General features: G+C 32.3%; 3 protein-coding genes across 3 annotated transcripts in view; all 3 read right to left on the bottom strand.

The window, feature by feature from the left end:
* The window catches only part of LOC135743822 (uncharacterized), a 94,350-nt gene extending 77,309 nt beyond the window's left edge, over positions 1–17,041 (bottom strand). Inside the window, exon 1 of the mRNA XM_065261684.2 lies at positions 16,903–17,041. Coding sequence (XP_065117756.1) covers positions 16,903–16,978 — 76 coding nt within the window. The 5' untranslated portion in view covers positions 16,979–17,041. The remainder of the gene's footprint in view (positions 1–16,902) is intronic.
* Positions 1,053–2,994, bottom strand: LOC141281864 (uncharacterized). Its single transcript, XM_073813667.1, has one exon. The coding sequence runs from the start codon at positions 2,799–2,801 to the stop codon at positions 1,674–1,676; it is 1,128 nt and encodes a 375-aa protein (XP_073669768.1). The 5' UTR covers positions 2,802–2,994; the 3' UTR covers positions 1,053–1,673.
* Positions 6,990–8,932, bottom strand: LOC141281863 (uncharacterized). The gene has a single exon (XM_073813666.1). The coding sequence runs from the start codon at positions 8,737–8,739 to the stop codon at positions 7,612–7,614; it is 1,128 nt and encodes a 375-aa protein (XP_073669767.1). The 5' UTR covers positions 8,740–8,932; the 3' UTR covers positions 6,990–7,611.
* Positions 17,042–19,551: the final 2,510 nt, after the last annotated feature.

Genomic DNA, 19,551 nt, shown 5'->3' with positions numbered 1-19,551 from the left:
TAAAAGTATGGATGTGAATTTATAAAGATGTATGTTAACTTGCATTCCTCAAAAAAAAAAAAACACTCTCTCTCAAACAAAAACCCTCATTAGCAGAACATACAAACCTGAATGGTTTGAAAAAGAAATAATTTTTTTCTTCATGTTTTTATGTTTGTTTCAGAGACTAAACTCAACTCATTGCAGTTGTTCAAAAGAAAGACTCTCTCAGTACTTCACAATAAAGTCTTACAATATTGTAATATTATCGAAAGTTGCTTCGGTAACATTTAAGTTGTTGGAGTAAATTAGTTAAAAATTTAATAATATTTTATATCGTTTTATTTACCTCACACAACAACATCAACCTTCCCTCAACCGAAATATGAGCAACAGCGCACTCCTTATGACGTCACCACACGACAGGCTCCGGGAACCAAAATAAAAGTCCCTGTTTTGGAAGGATGTGGTAAAGTACTACGTTTTGTAGATTATGATAAATCTAGAGAGATAATTTTTTATTATTAATCTAATATTGCTACTTGACAAGTTCCACATTTATAAATGTAAAATTTTGAAAGCTAAAACTCTCTAGTTTTTTATGAAAGAGTTTGAAAAATAGCTCACTTCAATCATAATGCATAATAAGCCTTAAAAACTATGTCTTTCTGTAATCCATTTCCATTTTTTTGATGTCCTATTCTTTTGGTGATCAACACATTTAATTTTTAAATATTTAATTTATATGATATATCTTCACCCCTAGTCGTTCTGTTTTGTATCTTTTTTGTTGTTGTTGTTATCATTTGTCATTATGTGTTACCTGTACCTTGTTTTGAGCTTCAAAGAATAAATAAATAAATTAATTAATAATAATAATAATAATATAATAAAAGCCCCTTGTAAAAAAGTCACTGTAAACTTGCTTGACAATTCTGCATATGTACAGGACATACAGAGTATTAAAATTACATTCCCTCAAGTCTGCATTATACAAAATTACACAAAATTATAAGAAAAAATAAAAATAAGTAATATAAAGTGTTTAAAAAGGAGAAAAATACATTGCGGCACATAAAAGTACAGTTTATTTACAGTATGTATACATTGTAGTGCAAACAATATGCAGATGGGATAGCAGCATTTGTATAAAAACTGGAGGATTGCAGTTCAGTTCATCTGAGGTCAGAGTTCAGCTTCACCCTCTTTACAGCAGTATTGATGATAATCAGAGGAGGGGGATAGGTGTGTGCTCTTTGAACGTCAACAACAATATATGAAAAGTTCAGATGAAAAGCTGCTAATTGCCACATACAGTAAAAATAAGATAACTATTGTAAACTAATACTTTCGAAGCTCATACTTTAGTGCCATCAAATCAGCAAATCCCTCAGGCCATTCAGAAATATTGTCAACTAATTAACAAAACGCTACGTAACAAGAAATCATACCAGACGCACTTAGAAGATTCTGCATCTGAACTCTTTATAATATTATATTAACATATGCAAAGTAAGACAATATAACCCTGCACAATTCTGGTCACCGATCAGGTGCAACACTGTGTGAGTCCCGGTGGAAAAGGACCTAAAGAATAAAGTTCCACTATTTGTGGACAGCACTTTTCTCTGTGAGTCACTTGTGTTTTATTAGCCTCCTTAACTCAATAAAACTCTTCAGCAATGTGAGCACTTTCAGGATTTTTCTTCATGGATCTTTAGGTGTCGCTTTAGGTCTGAGGCTCTCAGAAAGGCTTTATCACACATAGAGCACACATGGCTTCTTACACCTGTATGTATTTTCTGGTGCATTTGAACTTTTCTGTGTGATTGAAAACTCTTCCCACAAACAGAACACAAATACGGCCTCTCACCTGAATGAATCTGAAGGTGCTCTCTAAGCATAGACGCAAAAACAAACTTCTTATCGCACTGATCGCAGCTAAACGGCCTGTCGTTCAAGTGATAGCGCACATGAACTCTGAGGTCTTTTGCACTTCGGAAACTCTTATCACACAGATGACATGAAAAAGGTCTCTCACCTGTATGAAGTCGCATGTGAGACTTAAGAATTTCATTTTGTATAAAACTCTTATCACACAGATGGCATGAGTAAGGTCTCTCACCTGTATGGAGTCGTATGTGATACTTAAGCTTGTCTTTTCGTCTAAAACTCTTATCGCACAGATGACATGAAAAAGGTCTCTCACCTGTATGAAGTCGCATGTGATACTTAAGAATTTCTTTCCGTATAAAACTCTTATCACACAGGTGGCACGAGAATGGCTTTTCACCTGTATGAATTCGTATGTGATACCTAAGCTGTATTTGTTGTGCAAAACTCTTATCACATTGAGGGCAGGTGAAAGGTTTCTCTCCAGTGTGAACTTTTATGTGAATCTGGAGATTTTTTTTACATGAGAAACTCTTTTCACAATGAGTGCAGGTGTACGACCCATCAATAGTGTGGCTTCTCACATGAGCATTAAAGTATCTCTTCTGTGAAAAACTCTTTCCACACTGAGCGCATAAAAAAGTCTTATGTGATTTATGTGTCAGACTGTGAGTTATCATATGCTGTTCAAGATATCCTTTACATACGAAACTCTTTCCACACTGATGGCAGATGTACGGACTTTCAGTACTGTGAGTCTTTATGTGAACATTAAGTCTTGCTTTAGTAATGAAACATTTATTACACTGAGGGCAGGCAAAAGGCCTCTCACCTGTGTGAATCATCATGTGATCCCTAAGTTCACATTTATGGATGAAAGTCTTCTCACAGTGGGAGCATGCGTGAGGCCTCTCACCAGTGTGAATCATTAGGTGATACTTTAGGTACCCTTTTTGTGAGAAAGTCTTACCACAAAGATGGCATTCAAAAACATTTTTTGCTTTAACTCTTTTTTGAGGGGAATTGTTATTAGTTTCTGAGAGGCTGTCAGACAAAAAAAATTGGTCCTGATGTTCATCCTTTACTTCATTGTGTTCTTGACCTTCCTCTTTCACTCCCACCAGGTCTGAAATAAAAATAGTAACATTTATAATTTTGGTCAAATAAGAAAGCAAATTCTAATTTAATATCAGAATGCAAAAAATGAAAATTCTGTCATATTCAATACCATCGCATTTATTTACATCTGTGACCCTGGACTTACATCTGTGAAGTAGCACAGATATATTTATAGCAATAGTCAACAATACATTGTATGGGTCAAAATTATAGATCATTAGGATATTAAGTAAACATCATGTTCCATTAAAATATTTTGTAAATGTTCTTCCGTAGATATATATAACTTCATTTGGACAACTTTAAAGGCGATTTTCTCAATATTTAAATGGTTTTTTTTTTTTTTTTTTGCAACATTTCAGATTTTCCGATATCAGTTGCATCTTAGCCAAATATTGTCCTCCCCTTAAAAAAAATAAATTACAAACAGATGACTAGTTTTGTGGTCAACGGTCAATATTATGCAGATGTATTTATCCAAAGAAACTTACAATTTATTACTTCTTATCAGTATGTGTTCCCTGGATTTGAACCCCTGCCCTGACCCATGAGCTATACAATAAACTATAAACTATACAGTAAACAGCTGCCTGCTTATTTTACAATTATTTAAGGGGTCATGAAACACTAAACAACATTTTCTGAGATGTTAACAAGAGGCGGTAAATTTTTAGAGCGGGAAAAGCTACACAGTAATAAATTCGGTAACATTTTACAATAAGGTTCATTAGTTAAATTTAGTTAATGTATTAACTAACATTAACAGACCATGAGCAATACATTTGTTACAGTATTTATTAATCTTTGTTAATGTTAGTTAATAGAAATAAAGCTTGTAATTGTTTGTTCATGTTAGTTCACAGTACATTAACTAACGTTAACAAGATAACGTTAATAATTTAATAAAGAATTGTTAAAATTAACATTAACAAAGATTAATAAATGCTGTATAAGTGCAGTTCATTGTAAGTTCAGTATGTTAACTAATGAACCTTATTTTAAAGTGTTGCCATAAATTCTTTGTTGCACATTTGTAATCAACTTGAATTTACATTTTTTTTTACTTTCTTGAGAAGTTGCTATAAATAAAGTTGAATTAGCTCTTTGAATTAATTGAATTAATTTATAATTTATAACAATGCCTCTCTAGTCAGTTTAAATAAAAAAAGAAAGTTTAAATAAATTGTAAAAATGTAATTGCAACAACGAATTTTTACAGTGCACTATAAAAAAATCATGTCAAATAAAAAAAAAAAATTTTAAGTAATCTTATAACAAGTCAAAACTTAAAATAGTAGGTTGAAATGACTTGCAAAACCAAGTTGTTTATAATCCATGCTAAATTTTTTGCAGTGTAAATGTGATGTTTTTCTTAATAAAAACATGTATAACTAAATAAACAAGATACCCATATGCTGACTCTATCCGCATGGTTTAAACACTGTTTTCTGTATATAAGAGAACATTTTAAAACAGATATAAAAATCCGCAACACACATTTACAGAATATAAATAAAAATTCCCATTATAATATTGAAATATTACTTCAAAAGCAAATATTATGCTTTTTTTACAAAGTGCATTTGTTAGTGAATATGTGTTAGTAGTGAATATATAGATTTTAGGGTACAGTCTTGTTTTAAGCATTATTTTTTTGGGAGGGGGCTGCAATGCAGTATAACAAAATATATGTCATGGCATAAGTAAAATGTTGTAACTTTAAACCAGTACTTTAAACCCAAGTGCTCAAATTACCATGGAAAACTTTTGGTTTTTAATGTCACACAATGCTGCGTACAGTCAACCAATAAAATGCAGTGTGAACTGAAACAATCAGCATGTTCAGTGCCCAAGTACCACTCGCTAAACTTAATGAAGGGGGCAAATTCTGAACACAGGAACTTTATTGAGTGTCTAGTTCCGGCAGTGGAAACACTCTGAGAGTACCACATTAAACTCGCGAGTTCCTGGAGAAAGGACCTTTGGTGAAAACACAGCTTAAGTTGTATTTTTCTTAACGATAATGAGGTAAACTGAAGCTGCAAAAAGGGGTTTCATGACCCTTTAAGTCAAATCTAACTATCATATTATACAGCTCTAATGATTTTATAACCAGAGCCTGACACTTTTATAAACTTTATCAGTTATTAATGATAAATGAAGATTAGACACAAACCTCTTTGTTGTTGAGTATGTTGAGGTGTTATTGTGAATGATTCAGGATCAGTCTCCTCTTTAACACACTCCATCATTACAACAGTGGATCAGAATAGTAGAGTAGTTGAATGTGTTGTGACAGCAGCTGCTTGTTTGACTTCTTCACAGTATTTATAGATGAACTATGATCAAATAAACATAAAGTGTTAACAATGACCGAATCTTCAATGTAATACCATGACACTGGTTACTGTGTGGTCTACAACTCAAACTCTCAGTGGAGGGGATTTAGTTACTTAATATTCATATTACTGGTTGACTATTATGGGATTCTCAGTGGTTGGTGAATGATTTACGGATAGAAAATACTGCGGTAACACCTTACAATAAGGCTGTATTTCTTAACAAATAGTAAATGCATTAGCTAACATGAACAATACTTCTATAGCATTTATTAATCTTAGTTCATGTTCATTTTGGCATTACTAAATCAATTATAAAATCAAAAGACGTAACTGCTAACATAAATAAGGAACCAACAACTAACATGAATAACTGTATTGACATTAACTAACATTAGATATTTTTGACCCTAGATGCACACCAGTATTATTTTAAAGGTATGTTTGTAAATACTACTTAAATGTCCTAATATAAGGCTTAGTCCTGGCTTAACATAAACCCTGTCTGGGAACCCACCCCATAAGATACGTGACTAAACTAGGTTAAATTAATTTTAAAATAAAAGAATAAATAAGATGTTGAATTCACATATATCTGCAGTGAATTGTAAGATTTTCAAGGAAATAAGATTTCAATTTAGATCTGCAACATAAAGTATGGATGTGAATTTATAAAGATGTATGTTAACTTGCATTCCTCAATAAAAAAAACACTCTCTCTCAAACAAAAACCCTCATTAGCAGAACATACAAACCTGAATGGTTTGAAAAAGAAAGTAATTTTTTTTCTTCATGTTTTTATGTTTGTTTCAGAGACCAAACCCAACTCATTGCAGTTGTTCAAGAGAAAGAGTCTCTCAGTACTTCACAATCAAGTATTAAAATATTGTAATATTATCAAAAGTTGCTTCAGTAACATTTAAGTTGTTGGAGTACATTTGTTTAAAATGTAATAATATTTTATATCGTTTTATTTACCTCACACAACAACATCAATCTTCCCTCAACCGAAAGACGAGCAACAGCGCACTCCTTATGACGTCACCACACGTCAGGCTCCGAGAACCAAAATAAAAGTCCCTGTTTTGGAAGGATGCGGTACAGTACTACGTTTTGTAGATTATGATAAATCTAAAGAGATACATTTTTTATTATTAATCTAATATTGCTACTTGCCCAGTTCCACATTTATAAATTTAAAAGCTAAAACTCTCGTTTTTTGCATAATGCATAATAAGCCTTAAAAACTATGTCTTTCTGTAATCCATTTCCATTTTTTGATGTCCTATTCTTCTTTTTATGATTAACACATTTAATTTTTATATATTTAATTTATATGATATATATTTACCCCTAGTCGTTCTGTTTTGTATCTTTTTTGTTGTTGTTGTTGTTGTTGTTGTTGTTGTTGTTATCATTTGTCATTATGTGTTACCTGTACCTTGTTTTGAGCTTCAAAGAATAAATAAATAAAATAATAATAATAATAATATAATAAAAGTCACAGTCAACTTGCTTGACAATTCTGCATATGTACAGGACATACAGAGTATTCAAATACATTCCCTCAAGTCTGCATTATACGACATTACACAAAACTATAAGAAAAAATAAATAAGTAATATACAGTGTTTAAAAAGGAGAAAAATACATTGCGGCACATAAAAGTACAGTTTATTTACAGTATGTTTACATTGTAGTGCAAACAATATGCAGATGGGATAGCAGCATTTGTATAAAAACTGGAGGGTTGCAGTTCAGTTCATCTGAGGTCAGAGTTCAGCTTCACCCTCTTTACAGCAGTATTGATGATAATCAGAGGAGGGGGTTAGGTGTGTGCTTTTTGAACGTCAACAACAATATATGAAAAGTTCAGATGAAAAGCTGCTAATTGCCACATACAGTAAAAATAAGATAACTACTGTAAACTAATACTTTCGATGCTCATACTTTAGTGCCATCAAATCAGCAAATCCCTCAGGCCATTCAGAAATATTGTCAACTAATTAACAAAACGCTACGTAACAAGAAATCATACCAGACGCACTTAGAAGATTCTGCATCTGAACTCTTTATAATATTATATTAACATATGCAAAGTAAGACAATATAACCCTGCACAATTCTGGTCACCGATCAGGTGCAACACTGTGTGAGTCCCGGTGGAAAAGGACCTAAAGAATAAAGTTCCACTATTTGTGGACAGCACTTTTCTCTGTGAGTCACTTGTGTTTTATTAGCCTCCTAAACTCAATAAAACTCTTCAGCAATGTGAGCACTTTCAGGATTTTTCTTTATGGATCTTTTGGTGTCGCTTTAGGTCTGTGCCTCTCAGAAAGGCTTTATTACACACAGAGCACACATGTTTTCTCACACCTGTATGTATTTTCTGGTGCATTTGAACTTTTCTGTGTGATTGAAAACTCTTCCCACAAACACAACACAAATACGGCCTCTCACCTGAATGAATCTGAAGGTGCTCTCTAAGCATAGACGCAAAAACAAACTTCTTATCGCACTGATCGCAGCTAAACGGCCTGTCGTTCAAGTGATAGCGCACATGAACTCTGAGGTCTTTTGCACTTCGGAAACTCTTATCACACAGATGACATGAAAAAGGTCTCTCACCTGTATGAAGTCGCATGTGAGACTTAAGAATTTCATTTTGTATAAAACTCTTATCACACAGATGGCATGAGTAAGGTCTCTCACCTGTATGGAGTCGTATGTGATACTTAAGCTTGTCTTTCCGTCTAAAACTCTTATCGCACAGATGACATGAAAAAGGTCTCTCACCTGTATGAAGTCGCATGTGATACTTAAGAATTTCTTTCCGTATAAAACTCTTATCACACAGGTGGCACGAGAATGGCTTCTCACCTGTATGAATTCGTATGTGATACCTAAGCTGTATTTGTTGTGCAAAACTCTTATCACATTGAGGGCAGGTGAAAGGTTTCTCTCCAGTGTGAACTTTTATGTGAATCTGGAGATTTTTTTTACATGAGAAACTCTTTTCACAATGAGTGCAGGTGTACGACCCATCAATAGTGTGGCTTCTCACATGAGCATTAAAGTATCTCTTCTGTGAAAAACTCTTTCCACACTGAGCGCATAAAAAAGTCTTATGTGATTTATGTGTCAGACTGTGAGTTATCATATGCTGTTCAAGATATCCTTTACATACGAAACTCTTTCCACACTGATGGCAGATGTACGGACTTTCAGTACTGTGAGTCTTTATGTGAACATTAAGTCTTGCTTTAGTAATGAAACATTTATTACACTGAGGGCAGGCAAAAGGCCTCTCACCTGTGTGAATCATCATGTGATCCCTAAGTTCACATTTATGGATGAAAGTCTTCTCACAGTGGGAGCATGCGTGAGGCCTCTCACCAGTGTGAATCATTAGGTGATACTTTAGGTACCCTTTTTGTGAGAAAGTCTTACCACAAAGATGGCATTCAAAAACATTTTTTGCTTTAACTCTTTTTTGAGGGGAATTGTTATTAGTTTCTGAGAGGCTGTCAGACAAAAAAAATTGGTCCTGATGTTCATCCTTTACTTCATTGTGTTCTTGACCTTCCTCTTTCACTCCCACCAGGTCTGAAATAAAAATAGTAACATTTATAATTTTGGTCAAATAAGAAAGCAAATTCTAATTTAATATCAGAATGCAAAAAATGAAAATTCTGTCATATTCAATACCATCGCATTTATTTACATCTGTGACCCTGGACTTACATCTGTGAAGTAGCACAGATATATTTATAGCAATAATCAACAATAAATTGTATGGGTCAAAATTATAGATCATTAGGATATTAAGTAAACATCATGTTCCATTAAAATATTTTGTAAATGTTCTTCCGTAGATATATATAACTTCATTTGGACAACTTTAAAGGCGATTTTCTCAATATTTAAATGTTTTTTTTTTTTTTTTTTTTTTTTGCAACATTTCAGATTTTCCGATATCAGTTGCATCTTAGCCAAATATTGTCCTCCCCTTAAAAAAAATAAATTACAAACAGATGACTAGTTTTGTGGTCAACGGTCAATATTATGCAGATGTATTTATCCAAAGAAACTTACAATTTATTACTTCTTATCAGTATGTGTTCCCTGGATTTGAACCCCTGCCCTGACCCATGAGCTATACAATATGATATATGGAGTAAACAGCTGCCTGATTATTTTACAATTATTTAATGGGTCATGAAACACTAAACAACATTTTCTGAGATGTTAACAAGAGGCGGTAAATTTTTAGAGCGGGAAAAGCTACACAGTAATAAATTCGGTAACATTTTACAATAAGGTTCATTAGTTAAATTTAGTTAATGTATTAACTAACATTAACAGACCATGAGCAATACATTTGTTACAGTATTTATTAATCTTTGTTAATGTTAGTTAATAGAAATAAAGCTTGTAATTGTTTGTTCATGTTAGTTCACAGTACATTAACTAACGTTAACAAGATAACGTTAATAATTTAATAAATAATTGTTAAAATTAACATTAACAAAGATTAATAAATGCTGTATAAGTGCAGTTCATTGTAAGTTCAGTATGTTAACTAATGAACCTTATTTTAAAGTGTTGCCGTAAATTCTTTGTTGCACATTTTTAATCAACTTGAATTTACAATTTTTTTACTTTCTTGAGAAGTTGCTATAAATAAAGTTGAATTAGCTCTTTGAATTAATTGAATTAATTTATAATTTATAACAATGCCTCTCTAGTCAAGAAAGTTTAAATAAATTGTAAAAAATGTAATTGCAACAACGAACTTTTACAGTGCACTATAAAAAAATCATGTCAAATAAAAAAAAAGAAATTTTAAGTAATCTTATAACAAGTCAAAACTTTAAATAGTAGGTTGAAATGACTTGCAAAACCAAGTTGTTTATAATCCATGCTAAATTTTTTTGCAGTGTAAATGTGATGTTTTTCTTAATAAAAACATGTATAACTAAATAAACAAGATACCCATATGCTGACTCTATCCGCATGGTTTAAACACTGTTTTCTGTATATAAGAGAACATTTTAAAACAAATATAAAAATCCGCAACACACATTTACAGAATATAAATAAAAATGCCCATTTAAATATTGAAATATTACTTCAAAAGCAAATATTATGCTTTTTTTACAAAGTGCATGTGTTAGTGAATATGTGTTAGTAGTAAATATATAGATTTTAGGGTACAGTCTTGTTTTAAGCATTATTTTTTTTTGGGGGGGGGCTGTAATGCAGTATAACAAAAATATATGTCATGGCATAAGTAAAATGTTGTAACTTTAAACCAGTACTTTAAACCCAAGAACTCAAATTACCATGGAAAACTTTTGGTTTTTAATGTCACACAATGCTGCATACAGTCAACCAATAAAATGCAGTGTGAACTGAAACAATCAGCATGTTCAGTGCCCAAGTACCACTCGCTAAACTTACTGAAGGGGGCAAATTCTGAACAGGAACTTTATTGAGTGTCTAGTTCCGGCAGTGGAAACACTCTGAGAGTACCACATTAAACTCGCGAGTTCCTGGAGAAAGGACCTTTGGTGAAAACACAGCTTAAGTTGTATTTTTCTTAACAATAATGAGGTAAACTGAAGCTGCAAAAAGGGGTTTCATGACCCTTTAAGTCAAATCTCACTATAATATTATACAGCTCTAATGATTTTATAACCAGAGCCTGACACTTTTATAAACTTTATCAGTTATTAATGATAAATGAAGATTAGACACAAACCTCTTTGTTGTTGTGTATGTTGAGGTGTTATTGTGAATGATTCAGGATCAGTCTCCTCTTTAACACACTCCATCATTACAACAGTGGATCAGAATAGTAGAGTAGTTGAATGTGTTGTGACAGCAGCTGCTTGTTTGACTTCTTCACAGTATTTATAGATGAACTATGATCAAATAAACATAAAAGATAAACAATGACAGAATCTTCAATGTAATAACATGACACTGTTTACTGTGTGGTCTACAACACAAACTCTCAGCACTTGTGTTGTTCATTATGGTTTTTAAACACTTTTCATTTCAAAGGTCTTGTGGCGGTTTTTAATATAGAAATACATAAACACATTTCATATTAGGAGTTACTCCGAGAACAGGTTAGTAGAAAACTAATTGTACTAAAGCAGTCTGCAGTAACTTGCTAAATAATTTAATAAATTATATGCAATACAATAATGCTTTAAGTTTTTCAAATCAATTACATAATTAAAAATATATTTAAAAACTGAAAATTATATAACAAACATGTTTCCCATCTTTATAGGAAAAGAAAGAAAAGACTCTATCAGTAGACTGCAGCCCTAGAACACATCAAATTAGTGATCTGTGATATTATGCAGTATATCAGCTTAATTTGCATGTGTGGTAGCCACAAGACTCAAACATCAAAGTTTATGAAACATGGAGGGGATTTAGTTACTTAATATTCATATTACTGGTTGATTATTATGGGATTCTCAGTGGTTGGTGAATGATTTACTGATAGAAAATACTGCGGTAACACCTTACAATAAGGCTGTATTTCTTAACAAATAGTAAATGCATTAGCTAACATGAACAATACTTCTATAGCATTTATTAATCTTAGTTCATGTTCATTTTGGCATTACTAATTCAATTATAAAATCAAAAGACGTAACTGCTAACATAAATAAGGAACCAACAACTAACATGAATAGCTGTATTGACATTAACTAACATTAGATATTTTGTCCCTAGATGCACACCAGTATTATTTTAAAGGTATGTTTGTAAATACTACTTAAATGTCCTAATATAAGGCTTAGTCCTGGCTTAACATAAACCCTGTCTGGGAACCCACCCCATAAGATACGTGACTAAACTAGGTTAAATTAATTTTAAAATAAAAGGGTAAATAAGATGTTGAATTCACATATATCTGCAGTGAATTGTAAGATTTTCAAGGAAATAAGATTTCAATTTAGATCTGCAACATACTATAAAAGTATGGATGTGAATTTATAAAGATGTATGTTAACTTGCATTCCTCAATAAAAAAAACACTCTCTCTCAAACAAAAACCCTCATTAGCAGAACATACAAACCTGAATGGTTTGAAAAAGAAAGTAATTTTTTTCTTCATGTTTTTATGTTTGTTTCAGAGACCAAACCCAACTCATTGCAGTTGTTCAAGAGAAAGAGTCTCTCAGTACTTCACAATAAAGTATTAAAATATTCTAATATTATCAAAAGTTGCTTCAGTAACATTTAAGTTGTTGGAGTACATTTGTTAAAAATGTAATAATATTTTATATCGTTTTATTTACCTCACACAACAACATCAATCTTCCCTCAACCGAAAGACGAGCAACAGCGCACTCCTTATGACGTCACCACACGTCAGGCTCCGAGAACCAAAATAAAAGTCCCTGTTTTCGAAGGAGTAGATTATGATCAATCTAAAGAGATACATTTTTTATTATTAATCTAATATTGCTACTTGCCAAGTTCCACATTTATAAATTAAAAAATTTGAAAGCTAAAACTCTCGTTTTTTTATGAAAGAGTTTGAAAAATAGCTCACTTCAATCAAGATGTCTGAGAATAATAAGCCCTAAAAACTATGTCTTTCTGTAATCCATTTCCATTTTTTGATGTCCTATTCTTCTTTTTATGATTAACACATTTAATTTTTATTTATTTAATTTATATGATATATCTTTACCCCTAGTCGTTCTGTTTTGTATCTTTTTTGTTGTTGTTGTTGTTGTTATCATTTGTCATTATGTGTTACCTGTACCTTGTTTTGAGCTTCAAAGAATAAATAAATAAAATAATAATAATAATAATAATATAATAAAAGTCACAGTCAACTTGCTTGACAATTCTGCATATGTACAGGACATACAGAGTATTAAAATTACATTCCCTCAAGTCTGCATTATACAACAGTACACAAAACTATAAGAAAAAATAAAAAAGTAATATATAGTGTTTAAAAAGGAGAAAAATACACTGCAGCACATAAAAGTACAGTTTATTTACAGTGTGTATACATTGTAGTGCAAACAATATGCAGATGGGATAGCAAAATTTGTATAAAAACTGGAGGGTTGCAGTTCAGTTCATCTGAGGTCAGAGTTCAGCTTCACCCTCTTTACAGCAGTATTGATGATAATCAGAGGAGGGGGTTAGGTGTGTGCTCTATGAACGTCAACAACAATATATGAAAAGTTCAGATGAAAAGCTGCTTATTGCCACATACAGTAAAAATAAGATAACTATTGTAAACTAATACTTTCGATGCTCATACTTTTGTGCCATCAAATCAGCAAATCCCTCAGGCCATTCAGAAATATTGTCAACTAATTAACAAAACGCTACGTAACAAGAAATCATACCAGACGCACTTAGAAGATTCTGCATCTGAACTCTTTATAATATTATATTAACATATGCAAAGTAAGACAATATAACCCTGCACAATTCTGGTCACCGATCAGGTGCAACACTGTGTGAGTCCCGGTGGAAAAGGACCTAAAGAATAAAGTTCCACTATTTGTGGACAGCACTTTTCTCTGTGAGTCACTTGTGTTTTATTAGCCTCCTAAACTCAATAAAACTCTTCAGCAATGTGAGCACTTTCAGGATTTTTCTTTATGGATCTTTTGGTGTCGCTTTAGGTCTGAGGCTCTCAGAAAGGCTTTATTACACACAGAGCACACATGATTTCTCACACCTGTATGTATTTTCTGGTGCATTTGAACTTTTCTGTGTGATTGAAAACTCTTCCCACAAACAGAACACAAATACGGCCTCTCACCTGAATGAATCTGAAGGTGCTCTCTAAGCATAGACGCAAAAACAAACTTCTTATCGCACTGATCGCAGCTAAACGGCCTGTCGTTCAAGTGATAGCGCAGATGAACTCTGAGATCTTTTGGCTGGGGGAAACTCTTATCACACAGATGACATGAAAAAGGTCTCTCACCTGTATGAAGTCGCATGTGAGACTTAAGAATTTCATTTTGTATAAAACTCTTATCACACAGATGGCATGAGTAAGGTCTCTCACCTGTATGGAGTCGTATGTGATACTTAAGCTTGTCTTTTCGTCTAAAACTCTTATCGCACAGATGACATGAAAAAGGTCTCTCACCTGTATGAAGTCGCATGTGATACTTAAGAATTTCTTTCCGTATAAAACTCTTATCACACAGGTGGCACGAGAATGGCTTTTCACCTGTATGAATTCGTATGTGATACCTAAGCTGTATTTGTTGTGCAAAACTCTTATCACATTGAGGGCAGGTGAAAGGTTTCTCTCCAGTGTGAACTTTTATGTGAATCTGGAGATTTTTTTTACATGAGAAACTCTTTTCACAATGAGTGCAGGTGTACGACCCATCAATAGTGTGGCTTCTCACATGAGCATTAAAGTATCTCTTCTGTGAAAAACTCTTTCCACACTGAGCGCATAAAAAAGTCTTATGTGATTTATGTGTCAGACTGTGAGTTATCATATGCTGTTCAAGATATCCTTTACATACGAAACTCTTTCCACACTGATGGCAGATGTACGGCCTTACAGTACTGTGAGTCTTTAAGTGAATATTAAATCTCCCTTTATTAATGAAACGTTTATCACACTGAGGACAGGCAAAAGGCCTCTCACCTGTGTGACTCATCATGTAATCCCTAAGATGACATTTATGGATGAAAGTCTTCTCACAGTGGGAGCATGCGTGAGGCCTCTCACCAGTGTGAATCATTAGGTGATACTTTAGGTACCCTTTTTGTGAGAAAGTCTTACCACAAAGATGGCATTCAAAAACATTTTTGGCTTTAACTCTTTTTTGAGGGGAATTCTTATTAGTTTCTGAGAGGCTGTCCGAAAAATAATGTTGGTCCTGATCTTCATCCTTTACTTCATTGTATTCTTGACCTTCCTGTTTCACTCCCACCAAGTCTGAAATAAAAATAGTAAGTTTTATAAAATTGTCAAATAAGAAAGCAAATTCTAATTTAATATCAGAATGCAAAAAAGGAAAATTCTGTCATATTCAATACCATCACATTTATTTTCCATCTGTGACCCTGGAGCACAAAACCAGTCATAAGTAGCACAGATGTATTTATAGCAAGTGTCAACAATACATTGTACGGGTCAAAATTATTGATTTTTTTTGTCAAATTTTTTTGCTGATGTAACATGGCTGCAGCAGGCGTAGTGATATTACGCACTGCCCGAAAATAGTCCCCTGCCATTGAAAGTAACCATGGGGACGATGCTAATGGCCTAATCAGATTCAATGGATTGTGCTAAGCTATGCTAAAAGTGCTAGCGCCTGACCCGGAGATCAGCTGTATGGATTCCAAAATGGTAAGAATGAAATGTTTAACTCTAGGGGAGCTGGAAAATGAGCATATTTTCAAAAAAAGTGGAATGTCCCTTTAACATATCGGCATATAATGGGTTAAAATTTCCCCAAATTTAATTAATATTTTATATGTGTGTTTCAGGAAGAAGTAGTTTTTAAGTGGAAAAAATTATTGATGTATGATATTTTAGAGCAGGTTTTGTGAAGGTGTCATTTAGTGGCTTTAGGATCACAATTGTGAGTTTGGTATAAAATCTGACCCTGTTCAAAAAATAACAATGCATCAAAATCAATGATGCTACCAATCTTTGACTCATTCCAAAGTATACTATTAATAATAATAATCACAAGGTAGTTAAAATGTGTTTTTTGGAAAATATTTCGTTTTTGTCTGTTAAAACAACGTGGGTTAATGTAAACAAAAGGGCATATATAGTGTTAAAATTTCCACAAATTAAATTAATATTTGATATGTATGTTTCAGGCAGAAGTAGTTCTAAAAGATTAAATAATTTAAAATGAAAAACATTTTTTTTATATATATATATATATTTTTTTAGAGCAGTTTTTGGGAAAGAATCATTTTTTGGCTTTAAGAACACTAAGTTTTTTAAGGATATCCTGAAGGTTATAGGAAATTTTTCTCAATATTAAGATTTTTTGCACCATTTCAGATTTTCCGAGATTAGTTGCATCAAATATTGTCCTATCCTTAAAAAAAACATTTAGGTGATGTATAAATATAAATTACAAACAGTTTTGTGGTCCACGGTCAATGCAGTATAACAAAAATATACGTCATGGGCATGGCATAAGTAAAATGTTGTAACTTTAAACCAGTACTTCAAACCTAACTGGTAAGTGTTCAAATTACCATGGAAATCTTTTTGTTTTTAATGTCACACAATGCTGCGTAGTGTCAACCAATAAAATACAGCGTGAACTCAAACAATGTTCAGCACCCAAGTACCACCCCTAAAACGTAGTGAAAGGGCCTTTGGTGGAAACGTGGCTTAAGTTGTATTTTTCTTAACAATAATGAGGTAAACTGCAGCTGAAAGAAGGGGTTACGTGACCCTTTAAGTCAAATCTCATTATAATATTACACAACTATAATGATTTAATAACCAGAGCCTGACACTTTATATAAATTAGCAGTTATTAATGATAAATGAAGATTAGACACAAACCTCTTTGTTGTTGAGTATGTTGTGGTGTTATTGTGAATGATTCAGGATCAGTCTCCTCTTTAACACACTCCATCATTACAACAGTGGATCAGAATAGTAGAGTAGTTGAATGTGTTGTGACAGCAGCTGCTTGTTTGACTTCTTCACAGTATTTATAGATGAACTATGATCAAATAAACATAAAGGGTTAACAATGACAGAATCTTCAACGTAATAACATGACACTGTTTACTGTGTGGTCAGCACTTGTGTTGTTCATTATGGTTTTTAAACACTTTTCATTTTAAAGGTCTTGTGACGGTGTATAATATAGAAATACATAAACACATTTCAATTTAGGAGTTGCTTTGAACAAGTTAGGGCTGCACGATATTGAAGAAAAAAGCAATATGCCGGAACTTGCTAAATGATTTAATAAATTATATGCGATAATACAATAATTATTTTTTGAGCACACATGGTTTTTCACACCTGTATGTTTTTTCTAGAGCACTTGAGTTTTTCAAATCGATTTAAATAATAAAAAATATTTAAAAATTGAAGATGATTTAACAACATACATGTCTAACATCACTCTTTCTGTCTCAACAGTCTTTCTGCTATCTGTACCAAAAACTTAATACTATACATAATTTTATAAAGTATTAAAATCATTCTGTTATTGCAGACAGTGTGTGCTTTGACATGCTCATCTGTGATATTTTGTATTAATATCTAGGGCTGGGCAAAAAAAAAAAATCGATTTTTCGATTAATCGTTTTTTTATACGTGGTCGATTCAGAATCGATTCTCAAGGAGCAGAATCGATTTTTTTTTCTGCAAAAAATGAACGTAAGATTAACGTTAATCAAATTACTAGTCTTCTTCACTAGATGTAACCCTCTTTGTGCCTTGCGCGATGTTACCAAGGAGCCTGTCATTCTTTCATTCAGTGCTTAAAATGGCGGTTTTAGGTGCTTAATCGACTTTGATGCCACCTAAACTTAAAAAGTAAGAGGTATGGAAGCATCCCAAGAACCGGAATCGAAAATTGCATCGAGAATCGGAATCGAATCGATTTGATAGCTTGTGAATCGAAATTGAATCGATCTGGAACATCTGAATCGATACCCAGCCCTATTAATATCACCCTAAAAAACATCAAATTAGTGATCTGTGATATTATGCAGTATATCAGCTTAATTTGCATTTGTGGTAGGCACAAGACTCAAACATAAAACATTATAAACCATGGAGAGGATTTAGTTACTTAATATTCATATTACTGGTTGATTATTATGGGATTCTAAATGGTTGGTGCATGATTTACTGATATAAAATACTGCGGTAACACCTTACAATAAGGCTGTATTTCTTAACAAAGAGTAAATGCATTAGCTAACATGAACTAACAATGAACTAAGATTAATAAATGCTATAGAAGTATTGTTCAATGTTAATGTTGGCATTTAGCAATTCAATTATGAAATCAAAAGTGCTAACATAAATAAAACAACAACTAACATGAATAACTGTATTGACATTAACTAACATTAACATCTGATATTTTGTCCCTAGATGCACACCAGTATTGTTTTTGTAAGGTATGTTTGTAAATACTACTTAAATGTCCTAATATAACTTAGAACTAGTCCTAAATTAATCTCTGTCTGGGACACCACAACATAAAATATATGTGACAAAACTAGGTTACATCCTAATTTATTTATTTTAAAATAAAAGTGTAATTATGATGTTAAATTCACATACATCTACAGTGAATGCATGGTAAGATTTTAATAAAGATTTTGATCTGTAACTATGAAAAGTATGGATGTGTATTATAAAAGTTTAAGTCAACTTACATTCCTTAAAAATCTTTAAAAACACTTACTTAAAAAATTTAAACTCATTATCAGGTTTAAAAACATACAAACCTGAATAGTTTGAATAAGAACGTTTTTTTCATGTTTTCTTGTTTGTTTCAGAGACCAAACGCAAGTCATTGCAGTTGTACAAGAGACTCTCGGTACTTCATAATAAAGTCTTGCAATATTCTAATATTATATAAACTTGCTTTAGTAACATTTAACTTGCAAATTTATAAAAAAAAAATTACATTTTATATCGTTTTATTTACCTCACAGAGACACCTCAATCTTCCCTCAACCGACAGACGAGCGGCAGCGCGCCCCTTCACCATACGAGAGTGGCTACGAGAACCAAAATAAAAGTCCCTAAAAAAATTTTTTTTTTTAAATAAAAGTCCCTGTTTTGGAAGGATGTGGTACTAGGTTTTGTAGAGTATGATACATCTAAGAGAGAGATATTTTATATTATTAATCTGATATTGCTACTTGCTAAATTCCACATTCATAAATATGAATATTTGAATGCTAAAACTCTCTTTCTTGTTTTTATTAAAGAGTTTGAAAAATACATTATTTTAATCAAGATGTAATAGAACAAAAAGCCTTAAAAATGTCTGTCTGTAATACTTTTTAATTTTTTTATTTATGTTCAACACATTTCATTTTTATAATTTATATGTTTCATCCCTAATCGTTCGTTTTTGTATATTTTTTGTTATTGTTTTATTGTTGTTATTATAATTTGTCATTATTTGTTACCTGCACATTGTTTTTTTTTATTCTGCATTAACATACAATT

Source organism: Paramisgurnus dabryanus, chromosome 2 (assembly GCF_030506205.2).
Source record: "Paramisgurnus dabryanus chromosome 2, PD_genome_1.1, whole genome shotgun sequence".
NCBI lineage: Eukaryota > Metazoa > Chordata > Actinopteri > Cypriniformes > Cobitidae > Paramisgurnus > Paramisgurnus dabryanus.
This window is presented reverse-complemented; position numbering and strand designations above follow the sequence as displayed.